The sequence below is a fragment of the Rattus norvegicus genome, chromosome 17 (assembly GCF_021556685.1).
Source record: "Rattus norvegicus strain SHRSP/BbbUtx chromosome 17, alternate assembly SHRSP_T2T, whole genome shotgun sequence".
Taxonomy (NCBI): domain Eukaryota; kingdom Metazoa; phylum Chordata; class Mammalia; order Rodentia; family Muridae; genus Rattus; species Rattus norvegicus.
The window spans coordinates 30843537-30861453 of NC_141550.1; the positions used below are offsets into that span (position 1 = coordinate 30843537).

At 43.8% G+C, this 17917-nt stretch overlaps 1 protein-coding gene across 6 annotated transcripts in view; it reads left to right on the forward strand.

Annotated features, from left to right (window-relative positions):
• Positions 1–17561, forward strand: part of Serpinb6a (serpin family B member 6A) — a 118555-nt gene extending 100994 nt beyond the window's left edge. For all 6 annotated transcript variants that reach the window (XM_087590056.1, NM_001395026.1, NM_199085.3 and 3 more), the window contains 6 exon segments: positions 3382–3556; positions 5952–6104; positions 8979–9096; positions 12294–12436; positions 16596–16751; positions 17051–17561. In XM_087590056.1, the coding sequence (XP_087446182.1) occupies positions 3392–3556; positions 5952–6104; positions 8979–9096; positions 12294–12436; positions 16596–16751; positions 17051–17455 (1140 nt within the window). In that variant the 5' untranslated portion in view covers positions 3382–3391 and the 3' untranslated portion in view covers positions 17456–17561.
• Positions 17562–17917: the final 356 nt, after the last annotated feature.

Genomic DNA, 17917 nt, shown 5'->3' on the forward strand with positions numbered 1-17917 from the left:
TGCTGTTATCAGTATACACAGGGTGTGTCCTAGTGTGGCTGCCGTGAGCAATCACATCTGCTATGACTTGTGTCATCACACAGAGAGGGTGTGTTTGGGGGCACTCTTGGCTCCATATACCAAGTTTATTTGGGCTCTCTATACCTGCTTGTTTCCCCATAGCATCCCATACATGGAACTCACTGTTAGTCACCATGAAGGAGAAATCAAAATCAGATAGAAAACACTGTAGGAGACCTGAGGTGTATTGCAGTACACCTGCAATCCCAGCACCCAGGAGGGTGAGACAGGGAGATGGGAGTTTGAGGACAGCGTAGGCTGTGTAGGAATATATAGACTCTCCCTTTTCTTGTTTTCTAAACACTATGGTAACATGGATCGTTTCTCTAGCCTTTTTATTATGCTGGGTATTTACTCATCTCTAAACCATTTAAAGTACACAGGGGCATTTATGTTGGTTAGGTCAAATGTTAAGTTATTTTACATAAGTAAATTGAGCATTTGGGGATTTTTGGCATCTTTTTTTAAATGCATGAATATAGCATTCATTTTATTTTATCGTGTTCTAATATTTAAATTTCATAGCTATCTTAACAAATTTTGTTGAATATTTTTTTTTATTAACTTGAGTATTTCTTATATACATTTCGAGTGTTATTCCCTTTCCCGGTTTCCGGGCAAACATCCCCCTAATCCCTCCCCCTCCCCTTCTTTATGGGTGTTCCCCTCCCCATCCTACCCCCATTACCGCCCTCCCCCCAACAATATAGTTCACTGGCATCTTAAGATATCAACTGATATTATCCTTCAGATAACCAGGAATGACTGGGTACTTAAAGTTCTACTAGCTCTTTCCAGCCCAAAGCACCTTTAAATTAGTTTAGTGAGTTACAGCGAACACAGCCAATAGCAGTAGATCGAATTAGATAATCAACAGTTGTGTTTCCTGCCATCCCCTTATCTGGCAAAAGGAACCTTCAGCATGTGCTGTAGGGTCACATAGAAGAACACCATCCTCTGTTTCCAAGCTTGCCGGACATGGGATCAAGTCACACAATCAATCTTGGCAGACCTTTCAGCTATATGCTGGGCCATAAAGCATAGACAGCTAGCTGAGCACAAGCATTCGCCTCCCCTGAACTCTGGAACTGTGAGGCGCTATGAGCCAAAGTAAACCCTACCTGAAGTTGCTTTTGTCAAGGCATTTTATCACAGCAGCAGACATTAAGGCAGTCCTGGATGAATGAGGTCGGTCCAAAAGTTTTAGCATCTGACAAACAGATAACGCAGAAAGTGAGAGCACAGAGTCAGTTTATGAGAAATGAGCAGTACCTTCACAACTGTTTCCATAGTGAAAAGGAAATGTTGTTGAAATTGCTAGTTTAAAAGGGTTCTCCAAGAATCCAGTAGAATGCGGGAGTAGGGATCAGAGAGGTTCACAAAATTGGGTGTTTCTGAGTATCAGAAATAAGAATAAGAATTCATAAGCTTTCAGTGTTAGGGCTGTGGTGGGGGCAGTAGATACATCTGGAGTCAGTATGTCATCAGACCTTCCAACAGCAAAACTAGTTCTGGGAAGGAACGAAGCTGTGCAAAGTCACATGTAACCTTTTGTAGACCCTGCCAGACTCCGTGGCATGGGACAATAATACATTTTCAGATGTTAGAAACCAGAATATATATTCTTTCTTAGAATGTGGTTGGACAGTGCACTGTATAACAAAGGAACAAGTAACAAAAGAATATGTTGGGTCCAGAACAGATGATACAGGTAAAGAGGTATGACCTGTAGCACTCACAGAGCAAGGGTCCAGGAGTCCTGTCACTGATACGGCCAGTAAACACTGGTTGTATGAAATACCCATACAGTGAAAGAGAAGAGTAGTCTGACTGAATGCAGAGATGAACGTCTCCAAGTGCCAGGGGGTCTCAGAAGAGTCAAGTGCACGAGAACTTGCAATGATGATCTAATTTAAAGCATGGCCCGTGAGGGCCTTAAAGGAAGCATCTATCCCATCTTGTCAACTGGTGTGTCCACACACAGCAACTCATCGTTTTGTGTGTGTGTGTGTGTGTGTGTGTGTGCGTGTGCGTGTGCGCGTGTGTGTGTGTGTGTGTATGTATGCATGCATGCACACATGCTTATGTTGTGCAAGTGTAGATATACATGAGTGTTGACCTGCATGTGGAAATCAGAGACCAACTTCAGATGTGGTTCCATGCGCTTCACTCTGTGGAGATAGACTCTCATGGTTCGCCACCTCATTTGCTAGGCTTCTGGCCTGTGAGCTTCTAGAGTCTCCACCCCCCACCTCACAGGATTGGGATTGTGGATTTGTCCAACCTCGTCTGGCCTTACCTGGGTGCTCAGGCTTCAAACTCAAGTCAGTTGCATGACAGATGCTCTATCCACTGAACCACTCATTCCCCCAGCCCAGGACCAATATTCAATCTATTCTCCAAGCAACACAGTTAGAACTTTACAAATCCCCTCCTGAAAGAAACCAGGAGGGGAACCATATTGTGCCCTTGGTCTGGAAGAGTTCAGCATAGTACCCACTTGTTCCTGTAAAGTCAGAATGTTTGAGACCAACAGCTCAGGGCACAGTAACCAGTATAAGAATCATATGGATTCTTGATAGCCATATGAGGACAGTTCTGTGCACCAAGAAGAAAAAAAAGGCAGTTAATTAGGAATTTTTATAAAAAGGCTTGAGTCCATTCAAGTGAGGGAAATCCGATGACTTAAAAGTCACTAAAGAGTTCGGCAGTGTTTATAGTCCTCCTAGGAATGTCAAAGTGTGCAGCGTAGTTTGTTATCACTACAGCTGGGTGCCCTTCCCTTTCCTGTAGCCAGTTACTTCCCCTTCCCTTGTTCTGTCAGTTCCCAACCAGCACAGGGAAGTCTTAGAACTGTTGTAGTGTCTGACTGGGAAAGGAATTCGACAACTGCTAATGGATGGTGAGAGCACCAACAGGCCCTCCTCCTACAGTTGCTTGCTTCCAGCCTGCGTGGCTGCATTTGTAGCACTCACGGTTGATGTGTCCTCAGGGGCCTCTTGTCCTCTTAGCCAGTTCCTTCGGGTTCCCCATGTATTGATTTCTGCACATTAGAAAGACAAGGCTGGGGCTGGGGATTTGGCTCAGTGGTAGAGCGCTTGCCTAGGAAGCGCAAGGTCCTGGGTTCGGTCCCCAGCCCCGGGGGGTGGGGGGGAAGAAAGACAAGGCTGAGTCAGCCCAGTAGGGCTGTATCATTTCCTGCACGTGACCTTTACTTACCAGGCTGTTTTGTTCACTGAGCCAAAACATCACGGTGTAAGTGAGAGTGAAGACGTCCTACACATCAGCCTGTATTTATGTGATTTTAATCCCTCCTTCCAGGTTCACCATCATGGATCATCTACAGGAAGGAAATGGCATCTTTGCCTTAAAGCTTTTGAAAACACTGAGTGAAGACAGCTCAAACAATATATTTTTGTCACCCATTAGCATCTCCGCAGCCCTCACCATGGTCTTCATGGGGGCAAAAGGAATGACTGCAAGCCAGATGGTTCAGGTAAATGCACTGTTTCATGGCAGATAAGCACCATAGACGGTTAACTGAGCTGGCCCTCTACATCCTCTTATATTTTTGGTTGAGAGCCTTGCCTTTAATGGCTGAGCCATCTCTCCAGCCCAACATTTTCAATTTCAAAAAAAAAAAAAAAAAAAAACCAAAAAACAACAACAAAAAAAAACAATCCATCTTGAGGAACAAGTGGGAATGAAGTGACAGTGGCTGGAGAGTTGAAGGGAACGGTGTGTTATACTTGTTAAGATCCTTTCACTGCCTCGCTGGCATTCACAGCATGTATGTGAGGGTTATCTTGAGTAAAAACACCTAAAGGGTGGTGTCAGGATCTCTGTGGTCCCTCTGTCTTTTCTCTGGCCTAATGAATCTCAGCTTTTTGCAGGCAAGGAACACTAGACCAACTTTATTCCAGGACCCTGACGTTTCTTACCAAATGGGGTCACCTTTGGCTAAGAGAACAGTACAGATCCATTAGGGCTCTTCTCAGATGTAATTATGATTTAGCTACAGAGGTGCATGAACTGCAGAGGCAAACTGTCCTGGCATAAGACAAGGAAACAACCTGGGCAGGGACTTTGCATTCTGGGCTAACTCTAGGCAGTGTCTTTCCATTTTTACAAGATGTAATTGTGTTTGTTTGTTCCTCAAATTGCCTCCTGCCTGAAGACAGTTATGGCCTACAGGCTTGCCTTCAATTTGCATTGTCTCTCTTTTAGCTCCAAGCTATTACAACTACTAATAGACAGCTCATCTGTTTCCTATGGGAGTAGCTGAAGTCATTCATGTAGCTTTTCAGTAGGCTTGGAAAGTCTAAGAAGGTATATCTAAGGTCTGACACCTAGATGTTCACTGTTGGCAGGGTTCCTGCTTCTTTTTCTTTTTTCTTTTTTTTATTGGAAATTTTTTATTTACATTTCAACTGTTATTCCCTTTTCTGGTTTCCTGGCCATAAGCCCCCTATCCCACCCCCTCCCCTTCTTCTATGAGGGTGTTCCCCCTCCCCAACAGCCCCCTTTCCACCCTCCCTGACATTCCTCTGCACTGGAGGGGGGGAGGGGTGTGTTCCAGCCTTGGCAGGACCAAGGGTTTCTTTTCCCATTGGTGCCCAACAAGGCCATCCTCTGCTACATATGCAGCTGGAGCCATGGGTCTGTCCATGTGTAGTCTTTGGGTGGTGGTTTAGTCCCTGGGAGCTCTGGTTGGTTGGTTGTTATTGTTCTTAGGGGGTTGCAAGCCCCTTTAGCTCCTTCAATCCTTTCTCTAAGTCCTCCAATGGGGACCCCATTCTTAGTTCAATGGTTTGTTGCTAGCATTTGCCTCTGTATTTGACCTGCTCTGGCTGAGCCTCTCGGGAGACAGCTATATCAGGTTCCTGTCAGCATGCATTTCTTGGCTTTTTCAATATTGTGTGGTTTTTGTGGCTCTGTGTGTGTGTGTGTGTGTGTGTGTGTGTGTGTGTGTATGTGTGTATGTGTGTGTGTGTGTGTGTGTGTAGGCTGTATCCCCAGGTAGGGCAGGCTCTGAGTGGCCATTCATTCAGTCTCTGCTCCAAACTTTGTCTCCATATCTCCTCCTATGAATATTTTTGTTCCTCCTTTTAAGAAGGACTGAAGCATCCACACTTCGGTCATCCTTCTTCTTGAGCTTCATGTGGTCTGTGGATTGTATCTTGGGTAATTCCAGCTTTTGGGCTAATATCCAGGAGAGGTATACTTGGGTCCTCAGATAGTGGGATGTCCAATTTTCTAAGGAACCTCTAGACTGATTTCCGAGTGGTTATACTAGTTTGCAATCCCACCAACAATGGAGGAGAGTTCCTCTTCCTTTCTCCACATCCTCACCAGCATCTGTTGTTACCTGAGTTTTTGATCTTCTGCTTCTTTTTCAAGCAGCTTTATGTGGTAGCAATTACTCAAGTATTTTCCATGTGGCCTCCTGCAGGATGGCTTGGATTTCCTTCCAGGAGCACAAAGGTAGTACCTGCCAGGCCTTTTAAAGCCCAGGCCTGGAACAGGGTCACTCTCCTAAATTCTGCTGGTCAGACGGTTGCTGGAGCCAGCCCAGATCCAAGAGCAGGGAACAGGCAGCCTGACCTGAGATCAGAGGCCAGCTGCACTGGAGCCATAGCAGGTCTGGTTGAGCCATGCTTGGAGCCAGAGCATCATTAGTGACTATGAAGAGTTGGATTTGTGAAAGGCCATTTCTGCTCATCCCAGGGCTGAGAGGGCACAGAGAGGACCCTAGAAAGGGAAGCTTCGAGGTACTCCCACCTTTAACTTTGAGTGGCATCAGGGATCTGTAAAATCCTTAGGATGAGGTTAGCGTTGACTCTTCTCTTACAGTTGGACTTGAAGTTGTTTTTAATCTGTTTTGATTTCAGACACTGTCTTTGGATAAATGCAGCGGCAATGGAGGTGGGGACGTCCACCAGGGCTTCCAGTCCCTTCTCGCCGAAGTGAACAAGACTGGCACACAGTACTTGCTCAAAACAGCCAACAGGCTCTTTGGGGAAAAGACTTGTGATATTTTAGCAGTAAGTGTCATGCAGTGTTCGGAGATGAGGGCCTGAGGATTCACCTTACTCCCTTGCTTACTAACGCAGCTCTGTGTTTACATACTTTGAAACCGTATGTGAGTGTATCCCAGTTGTACAGAAGGTCTGAATAAGCGCTATCTTCTAATTCTGCTCCTTGCACAAATAGGAGCTTCCACAAGTGAGTGTGATGTTTGTGTTCCTGCACATACAGAAATTTAGTCGGTGAGAATCTTCCATGCGTAACGCCATTGAGTGTATTATTTTTTAATGAGTTTTTTCTATTTCTCGACTGTCACAAGACTCTGTCTCATTATTACTGTTGCTGTTGTTGGTGTGAGAGGTGGAGCACACAGTCTCACACATTTAAGCTCCAGTTCTCCCACTGATCCACACCCTAAGCACAATTCAGTTACCATTAGATATCATGAAAATCCTGAGTAGAAATGTGTGGTGACATAGTAAACCACTTGTATGTGGGTAGCATTTAGCTTGTCCCCAGTGGGGCCTGTTACCACCCGAGAGTTATGAATGTGGTCTTATGCACTGTTGGATGCAGTTGTAAAAACAATGTAGAGCCTTAATATTGTAGTATGTATTGCTCCATTGTGAGCCCAGGTTGCCAGAGACGTCAGCAGAGTTTTTCTTTCTGTCCTTGTCATGAGCTATGCATGATTTTAATCTTTTACACTTGGATTTTGAACGTCCCTAAATCCAAAAACAACAACAAACAAACAAACAAACAAAAAACCCTGAAACCTGAAGACTCCCTGAATCTAAATTACATCTGACCCTGAGCATTTTGGGTAAAGGACGTTCAACTCATCTGTGAATTGTTCATTCATATACTCTGTGGACATTTTTGTGTTGGGCTAGCTGCCCTATTATAACTTTATAAGAGATTTCATTTTTGCAATGTTTGAGATCAGTCTTATTTTTTTATTGTAATTTTCTAACCTATTTCAGATCTCCACTGGTTAGTTAGTTAGTTAGTTAGTTGCACATTATTTTACTTTCTTTGCATCTCTATCTGCTTTCTATGCTATTACCATTTTAAGGCTTTTTTACATGAAGAAAACAAAACTTTTGGCAAACAAATGATTAGCTTACTCATTTTCTTTCTTTTTCTTGGTGAATTTTTAAAGAAAAGTGTTGATAATTTAAATTGTTACTGTTTTGTACATATCAACTAGATTAGTACTATTTTGAGTTACTTCTTACTAATTTATCATGAAAGATCCCAACTTCTAAGCCTGTTGGGGTGGTGCAGGCCCTTGATTCCAGAGGCACACAGATTTCTGAGTTTGAGATTAGCTTGGTCTACCAAGTGAATGCAGGACAGCCAGGGCTACACAGAGAAACCCTGTCTTGAACATCCTCCCCCGCCAAAAAATTCAAATCCTAATTGCCATATGCAATTAGATTCCCCCTTAAGATTGATTAGTTGTTGCTTAAAAAATAGTAGCTTAATCTGACAGTGCACAGTGTATTTCAAAATTGCAAAATCATTCACTGGTATAACAAGGGTATGTTACTAGCCTGTTTTCTTTTCTTTCTTTCTTTTCTTTTTTCTTTTTCTTTTTCTTTTTCTTTTTTTTTGAGACATATTTCCTGTAGCCTAGAGTACCCTCAAATACAGCTGTGGGTTGCTCTAAACACCTAACCCTCTTGCCTCTGCCTCTGGTGCTGGGGTTACGGCTGCACCTTCTGCATCAGTATCCTCATAATGACTCCCCTGGCAACCTGCTCATGAAGAATGCTCCTAGTTATGTTTTCTCATGGTACATTCTCTTTCTCTACCAGAGCCTCTCTCACTGGGATTGCTAGTCCTGCCTTCTCTCTGGCTCAGCTTTTGGCTCACCAGCTTTTTATTAATGAATTAGAGGTGATGGAACACAGGTTTTACACATCACTGAGACAGGAGATGCTCCAATTATCATTGCAGTGCAGATGTCTTTACTAAAACCAGCTCTCTGGGCACAGAAATCAGTGTCTGAATACACAGTACACAAAATTATTCCCCAACACACACTGTTAACATAATGAGAATTTTAGCCCATTTGTGTTGTATTGAGTTTTCTGTTGTAACATGACAGAATGTGGGTGGTCCTCAATGTCATTGTCATTTCATAGACTATTTCAGCAAATGGCTTGACTGTTAGTGTCTTATAGGGTGCTGGTGATCAGTTCCCTGTAAGGGATCGGGCGTGACAGGCAGGTCTTCTTCTCTACTGCACTGCAGCTCTCAACCCCGGCATAGACTGTGGTTTTGTGAATTGCTCACCCTTGTAACAGAGCTGCCTGACATACTGGCCATGGATACATGACTATTCAAATTCCATACGATGAAGTAAAATAAATTAAAATGATACACTCATTTTCATAGCTTCCTTGGCCACTTCCCTGGTGTCTGACTGGATAGGAGACACTGTTTTGAATGATGCGAATTTGTATGTCTTTTGGCATAGAAAACCGTGGTAGAAGGTCCAGCCTATGCACAGTGCAGAGGTGCCATAGCTCTTGTGGGGTTAACCCTCACTCTGCCAGTGCGGTGGCCTCTTAGAGTGGCGGCAGTATGAACCTGCATCTGAGGCTGCTCCCAGTTACCTCCGTGCCCCTCAGCTACTGCCTCGGAGATCCAGCGTTCATTGTGCTTTTTAGTGGTTCTCGTCCCAACCAGAATCTTACCTCATTCATAAACTAAGGGTAAAGAAAGCCAGAAACGGGAAGGCTGGATTTTATATTTTTCCTGTATAGTTGTTTGCCAGTCACATCTGTACACCATTAAAGTTTGATTATCTGTTTTTGGGCATTGGGAAGGAGGCTGTTGGTGCTAATCACATTCATAGCTGTGTAATTATGTTGCTGTGTCAGTCTTTTAAAGATGCCTGCCGCAAGTTCTACGAAGCAGAAATGGAAGAGCTGGACTTCAAGGGTGACACAGAGCAGTCGCGACAGCGCATCAACACCTGGGTAGCCAAAAAGACAGAAGGTGAACACAGACTGACGCCATTTTGTTTGTGTTTAGTGCTGAGATTTGGCTGCAGGGCCCTGAGCATGCTGAGCAGGATCTCTGCCACTGAGCCACACCCCATCCCTCTTAAGCAGTTAAGCTACTTTTAAAAAAATGATACATTTGTTTGTTTGTTTGTTTGCTGTGAGTTTGTGTATGTCTGTGTACGCCTGCAGTCAGGACAACACACAAAAGAGTTGATTTTCTCTTTCCACCACTGGGTCTTAGGGATTCTCTTTAGTTCTTCAGCTTTGGTAGGAAGTGTCTTTACTTGCCAGACCATTCCTCCATCTCTAGTCTTTTTGTCTTTGTCTTTGTTTTTTGAGGCAGAGTCCACTGTGTAGCCTTTGCTGTCCTGGAACTCACTCTGTAGACCAGGCTGCCCTGGGACTCAGGGATCATTTGTCTCTGCCTCCTGTGTGCTGGCATTAAAGGTGTGTGCTACCATGCCCGGCCCATAGATCAGAACTCTTAAACTTTACCTGTCACAACTCCTTTTTGCCTGAGAAACTTTTGTCTGACCTTGTACAATATACAAGACAGGTGTACATTTAGATAGTCTAATAGAAATGTGTTTTAAAACAACTTGTTCGTATCCTGTATTTATTATGATTAAAGATGGAGCCAAACTTTCATACTAATGAGGGAGAAGGTTTATCTAAACACAAATCAGCCCAAAGAGATAATAAATTTAAAGCCTTTAAAAAATCTTCGTATGCGTTTATGCCGTTTATGCGCACCAGGTGCCTTCGGGTGCTTGAGAGGCCAGAGAGTGACAGATCCCTGGAACTGAATTTATAGGCAGTTGTGAGCCACCTAATGTGGGTGCTATATGAAATTTTAGGCATTAGTCATCTCTTCGTATTCCCAAAGATGTAATAACTTGATGCTTACTTGCGGAGAGTACGAGAATATTTTTCACAATGAAGCCATTCTGTCTATAAGATCAGAAAAATTTGTATGTAGTCACAAATGCTGCATTTCTAACATCACGGTTTCGAATTATGAGCTGATATGTTTAACTCAGTGTTTGTTGGCATTGTATTTCACAGCACACTACAATGACATGCACAGTACAAAATGTTCATGTATGTCAGCACCAAGGTCATGGTGAAGTGATGTGAAGCAAGATGGGGCCACCGCCATAAGCACCTCGGGTTCATGCATTGAATTTGAGTGAAGCTCTGGCTATTGCATGTACAGAATGCTTTTAACCGTTGGCAGTTTTTTTCAGTAACTACACAGGCAGTCAGATCAAAATCTGCAGTTTACAGGACTTTTTTCTAAACAGATATATAAACTTTGCAAAGCTGTCTCTAAAATACTGTCAGTGTCTGACACTTTGCTTAGCTTTTTCCTGTTCCTTTTTATTTCAACTTTTTAAAGACAGCAGCTCACTGTGTATCACTGGCTAACCTTGTTAAATAGACTGGATTGGCTTCAAACTCACAGAGATGACCCTGGCCCTGGCTCTGGCCCTGTCTCTGTCTCTGTCTCGGGCTCCGGCTCTGGGATTAAGTGGTGTGTCACTACACCTAGCTTTCCCAGATTTTAACAGTGTGTCTCTGATGTCTCCCAATTTGATACACCTATTCGAGAACCTGCTGTTTCTCCCATCCTTGATCCATTCCTCCTTCCCTTCTTCTCTCCTAATCTCTCTCCCTCCCTTTTTTATTTTTCTCTTTCTTTTTAAAGGTTGTTACATAGAGTGCAAAATGCTTTTTTCCTGCAGCTTTCCCCACTCTGGCTGATGTGCTCCCATTCTGTAGCTGTGTCGAATGGTTGAAGATGCTGGACTGAGCCCCCATTTACCTGTGCCTTTAGACTGCTTTATACTTGTAAGGTCCATTCTATAACTGCTGTTCTACTTCCAATTGATTTTTAAGTTGAAACGTAAATATGTTCTGTGTGATTTTCAATGTGTGTTCTCTAATGTTCAGATCAAGATAAATATATCTATTCAAATATTTTTAAGTGTAATTCATAACCAGTGTGTGTGTGTGTATGTGTGTGTGTGTATATATATATATATATACATATATATATATATATGTATTTTAATGTGTGTGAGTATACTGTCTCTGTCTTCAGACACACCAAAAGAGGGTATCAGATCCAATTATAGATGGTTGTGAGCCACCATGTAGTTGCTGGGAATTGAACTTAGGATCACTAGAGGAGCAGTCAGTGCTCTTAACTGCTGAGCCATCTCTCTAGCCTCCAGGATATTTTAAAACAGCCTAAAGATCCTTTCTTAAAGTTGTAGTTAACAATTGTCTCTTTCCAGCTCAAGCGTTCTATTTCAATCCCAACTGCACTTTTAGCATCAACTCATATATTTTCTTATCGCCTTCTTGGTAATTTTCTCTAGAGTTTTCAAAGAGAGTGTGGCTTTGGTGCTGGATACTTTTGCACTTAAGAACACAAAGTGCTCTTGTAGAGGTGCTGGGTTGGATCCCAACACCCAGTCCAAGTTCCTATATTACAGTTGTAGGGGATCTGTCTAACACCCGGGGCCTCTGTGGATGTCAACACACGTGTGGACATACTGTCTTACAAACACACATGCATAAACATAATTAAAAATAAATCTTAAAAAACAAAAAGGTGTCTTCTTCTTGTCAGGGTTGTTGCTTTAAGGCTAAATATCGATATATTGAGAGAAGTGAAGTCTTTTATGCAAGCTTCTGACCAGAGCAGCTTCTGACCAGAGCAGCAGGGAGCTCCATTTGCCTACCAGCCCTTGGCACATATCAGCCACCTCTGTTAGTTAATTGGCTCTTTGTTACCGTCCTGTGACTATGAAGAGACACCATGACTAAGGCACCTGTTATAAAAGAAAGCATCAACTTTGGAGCTGGCTTACAGTTTTAGAAGGATTATTTCATGGTCATCATGACAGGAAGCAGACAGGCATGGTCTTGGAGCAGGAGCTGAGAGCTTTACATCCTAATCCACAAGCAGCAGGAAGAGAGAAGGGGTGGGGCTGCCGTGGGTTTTTGAAATCTTAAAGACCACCTCCAACAGCACTTCTCCTTCAAGGCTATACCTACTAATCCTTTCCAAACAGTTCAACTGAGGTGGAGCATGTACATAGATGAGCCTATGGGGGCCCATTCTCATCCATACTACCACAAATCGTCAATTATCTTTCCTTTTTAAATTCCTTCTTTCAGATAAAATCAAAGAGCTGCTGGCTCCAGGTATAGTGGATCCCGACACAGTGCTAGTCCTTGTGAATGCCATCTACTTCAAAGGAAACTGGGACAAGCAGTTTAACAAAGAGCACACCAGGGAGAAGCCTTTCAAAGTCAGCAAGGTAAACATAGTGCGATAACAAAGGAGATTCCTGGACAAGGTCGTCTGTTCACATTGGCTTCTAAAACAGAAGGAGGTTCCTCTGGGCAGCTCAGCAGGACCCTCTCTCAGCCTTGGGGCCTTCTCTTTCCTTCTCCTTTCACATGTTGGCAATGATGGGCACAGGCTACGTGGTATGAGGTCTGGCCCTGCTTATGTCACGGGCTATGCTGTCACTGGCAGCAGCTGAGATCAGACCTCACAGCAGAGCTCTGCAGTGTACTTGAAATGGTCTTTCACAGAAGTTTGAAAATAACAAAATCTGAACTCCCGATGTGTGTGTGGCTCCTTGTGGTCCAGAATGTAGCCCATTCCTTGTGCACAGTCTGTTCTTTTTAGTGTGTCTTCCCAGAAGTGCTGTCTTGTGTCTTCCCCCTCCTTCGTGAGGACCACACTTTGTGCTGGTTACCACAAAACCATACAGAGGGAAAATAATCTTTTTAACCCTGTTGGGAAAACAGCCGAGGCCAGAGAGCTGTGTAATGAGTGCCTGGCTTATGGCTGGTGCTCACTGAACTGGTGAGTGAAGTTCGTTCTTGGTTTGAGGGATATGCACAGATTTTTGCTTACAGCAAACAAGGGGGTGCGTATTTGGATTAGATTCCATGTTCAAGCTCTTCCAGGTTAGAGCATTGTGCTTGAAGATGGCCCAGGGTTTTGTTTTATTTTGTTTTTAAATCATTATCTAGTTCATTCTCTTGTCTGTCTGTCTGCCTGCCTGTCTGTCTTGCTTGGTGCATATATCCCCAGACTGACAAAACAAATTAATTGCATCCCATTCTGGATCATTAACCAACACTTGGATTTTCTAGGCTAACTTTAACTGAATCTTCAGCTTCTTAGAAAACACATTTTATCTCAAGCTTTATTCTAAACACACTCTTCAGTTTTTCCACATTAGAGTATTTCTGTCTTTGAAGTGACTTGTTGTACCTTAGAGCTTCCTTCAATTGCAAGCAAAAGAAACCTTAGATGACTGTAGTTGAATTCATACAAGTTTACCACCCACCAGGAATATAGGTCAGCATTTCACCCTGCTGCTAATGTGTGGAAATGCCAGAGGGCAGACGAAACACAGGGAGCTAGACTGTATTTACCCTGCACCAAAATGCCAATACACTCCTCAGTGGGTGGGAAAATACAGCCTTAGATGTGGGAGTTTGAAGCTGGGATTCCCAAGCTCCCGGGTATTCAGTAGAATTCAGTGGAATTCAGTGGAAACTGCATGGAGTTCAGAATGAAGGGCTGCGGACCATGGGCCTATGAGGAGCCCAAGGCTGGGGGTTCCCATACTCCTGGGCATCCAGATACTGGGTGGAGGGGAGTTGGGACAGAGTGGGCCCAAAGGCTGAGGACAAGCCACAGGGGCAGGGGGTAGGGGTTAGAGGGTAGGGGTGGAGGGGTTTAGCTATTGTTCTTAGCTTACAGTGGTTTTCTGGGAACACAGAGGGGCCTTCTGCTGGAGACTTAGGCTGAAGCTCTGTAGATAAAGGGTTTCTCCATGTTTGCCACAGTGGTTCTTGATGAAAGAGACAGTCCATGTTTATCTATACCATTTGTTTATCATGGGAAATTGGTGCATACTACCTTCTCAGGGTGGATCAGAGATTAAATATGCTTTGTAGGAAGGAATGTCTGGGAAGGGAAGCTTATTGGCTAAACCCTCAGGGCTTCTAGATACTTCATTAGCATGGAGAACTCTGTTCTGATCTACGTGACCATAGGTCATGTTCCTATGTAGGGAGTGTGACACATGTTCCAGGCCAGGAATCTGGCAGGAAGTAGGAAGCTGCTTACCGCCTCAGGTGGGTGCCTGGGTCCTGGAGACTCTGAACCTGCTCAGCCTTACCAAGTTTCCTGGCAGGGTTCATTTTCCCACACAGGAAGGCAGGAAATGGATGAAGCCCGGGGCTGCCTGCTTGGGGTGATGCTCTTGGGAACCGGTTCTTGTTTCCTTCTCTGCTACTTTTAGCATGAGATCTTTTCCCTCATGCCTACATCCCTGCAAGGCTTTGATCCTGATGCAGTCAAGGGGAAGGACATGGGACTGAAAGCAAGAAGCCTTTTTTTTTTTTTTTTTTTTTTTTTTAGGTCTTTCTCATGTATTACATAAGTGGAACTACTTACTATAGCTCCTGTTAGGTGCAGAGGCAAGAGGCATTGTCTTTCTGCTTTGTCCCTACACCAGAGCACAGACTGCTCTGTGACGTGGCCATGGCTCCCAAGACGCAAAATTTTCTGTATTTAAATTATAAGCAGGATTCCTGCCCATTAGTTTGCCACTATAGTCTTTAGATGTCACTTGAGAGTCTACTGTGGGCACTAATTGGGTGAGTGTGCCAGCCCTCATGAAGCTCTGTTTTTCTAGAGGAAATTTGAGATAAGCCTAGGCATAAAAACAGTGGTTGCTGGGAGGGAGGCTCCAGGACACCCAGAGGCAGTGGCGGTATGCTGCACTTGAGTGGAGAGGCAGTGAGAGCTTCTGAGGAAACCTTCAGTGTAAGACTGCATGAGAGCAGACACCAGGACATAAGCAGATTCTGAGGACCAGTGTTTTGGGCAGAAAAGGACACAAATCTAGTTAACCACAACACTGCAAACAGCCCTATAACCAAAGAAGAGAGAGTGAACTAGAATAGGATGCAGGGTGGGTTCTTCTTTGTTATTCTAGGATGTTTTAAGGACTTTAATTAACTTTTGTAATAGAATGGTCCTACAAATGGTATCCAGTCACAGCAGGGTGGTCTGACTTGCCTTGTGCTATGACCTATGGCTGCTGTGCTGAGATGAGTGACAAGGAGGTTCTTACAGTATCCCAGGGCTGTTCTGATGGCAGTGGAGGTGAAAAAGCTCAGGTTTTTGGTACAGACAATACAGTTTTGTAATGAGTCAAGCAAGGGTATGAGAGAAAGACTGGAGTTGAGGATGTGAAATGGTTTTGGCTACTGGAAGGAGGACATCACTGTCAATCAGGATGAGTAAGACTTGTAGGTAGAGTAGTTATAGAAAAGAATATCAAAGTGCAGGGGTTAAATAGGCTATAAAATGATTATTCCATTGTTCAAGGAGAAGTTTAGGGTAGAAGAGTGAATTTGGGAATTATGTTCAAAGTCATGAGAATAAATGAGACCGCAATAGAACAGAATTATTGGCCCAGGGCATCACAATTGTTTAACAAATGGGTCAGTCAGCTTCATGTCATTAAAATGTGGAGATACCCAATTTAATAAGAGAAAGGGTTTATTTATTTGACTCAGGATTAGGGGTTTAAGTCTATGATGAGATGGGCCCATTGGTTTGGGCCCTGTTTTGAGGATACTTGAATGGAATGCTGAAAGCAGGCATTGGAGCAAAATGAGTCATTCCTAGACCAGGAATTTGAAAGACAGGAAAAAGCCCAGGATGCCTCAGTTCTGTTCAAGGGCATATCTCAATGATATAAATTCCTCCCTCTGAGGGGTACCTATTAGATTCCACCACTATGCCAGGCATGGTGGCAAACACCTTTAATTCCAACACTCAGGAGGTGGAGAAAGGTAGCTCTGGTTCAAGGCCAGCCTGGTCTCTGTAGCAAGTTCTAGATCAACTAGGGTTACATAGTGAGATTCTGTCTCAAACAAACAAGATTCTCTTCCCAGACTTGCACATTAAGACCAAGCCTTGAAAAATGGGCCTTAGGGGTCATGTAAGGTCTAAACATGTGTTTGAGAAGCTGAAGATGTATTCTAGAAGTCAATTCAAGAAAATTCTCTCAAGGCTGGAGAGATGGCTCAGCAGTTAAAAACGCATGTTGTTCTTGAAGAGGACTGGAGTCAAAATCTAGTACCCACTGGTGTGTCATAACCATCCATAGCTCCAGTTCCAGTTGATTTCATACTGTCTTCTGAAATCTGCAGGCACTCAATGCCCATAGTCATGTGGTACACACACACACACACACACACACACACACACACACACACACACACACACACACGACATGCAGGGCAAGCACTCATACATATCAAATACAGTTTAAAAAAGCAAGTGGTCCTAGTTTCAATGCCTTGCTCCTTTGGTTGAATTTGGCCAATGTGTCACTTGTGTCTCCTTTTAACTTAATATTTATCCTTCCTTTACAGACTGAGGAGAAACCTGTGCAAATGATGTTTATGAAGTCTACTTTTAAGATGACCTATATTGGAGAGATATTCACCAAGATTCTGTTGCTTCCCTATGCTGGCAATGAGCTGAACATGATCATCATGCTTCCAGATGAACACATTGAACTGAAAACGGTGAGGATCACGGGGCTTTGATGAAGCTGTGATGGAGAAACAGTGGTGTTTGGCTTTGTGCTGGGGCATTTCTCCTAGGCTCTCATGATCATGTTTTTAATCTTTCATTCTTGTGTGGCTGTGGTGGAACTCAGGACCTAGAGCATGCTTAGCAAGTACTCACCACTGAGCTGCTCCCTGTCCCCTCCCAGCTACCATAATAAGTTACAGCCACACTTCCCTGGGCAGTGTATAGCCTCCCCCTTGTTTCAATTACCTGCTGTGACAGCTCTGCCCTAATGTCTTCACCTCTCTTCTAGGTGGAAAAGGAATTAACTTATGAGAAATTTATAGAGTGGACGAGGCTGGACATGTTGGATGAAGAAGAGGTGGAAGTATTTCTCCCAAGGTTTAAACTGGAGGAGAATTATGACATGAAGGTTGTCCTCGGCAAATTGGGCATGACTGATGCCTTTATGGAGGGCAGGGCCGACTTTTCTGGAATAGCTTCCAAGCAAGGCTTGTTTCTGTCTAAGGTCATCCATAAGGCCTTTGTAGAGGTGAATGAGGAGGGTACAGAGGCTGTAGCTGCTACAGGTAGCACCATAACGATGAGGTGCTTGAGGTTCACTCCCCGCTTCTTAGCTGACCATCCCTTCCTTTTCTTCATTCAGCATGTTAAGACCAAGGGGATTCTGTTCTGTGGCCGCTTCTCCTCTCCCTGAGGAAAGTGTGTGTCTGTCAGTCTTTTACCCGCTTTGCCTATAACCCAAGTGACCTTATGTGTAAGTGCAATGACAGTTATGAAATAAAGGGCTTTATGGCACCCCACCTCCAGAACCGAGTATCTGTCTCTCTCACAGGAGGGCTTTTTCTAGGATCTGGATTTGCACTCCTGTGGGTTGGTGGTGTTTCTGGCTACAGAGCTCATCCCTGCTGTAGGACCCTGTGACTACCAATACAGGGATCCATGTGTGCTTCTGTCTTTTTCCTTGCTAGCATCAGGATCTCATCCCACTTTAAGTGAAGAAAAAGCCTTTGTGTTGAAGCTTCAAGGGGTGGTCAGTAGGGAAAGCTCTCTTTCCCTATATTTCTGTTTCCCCTGTCAGATGGTATGACACATAAGCCTCTTTAGATACTTAGTGACCGTTTTCTCTCAGGCGTTGGAAACATGAGGGCATTCACTG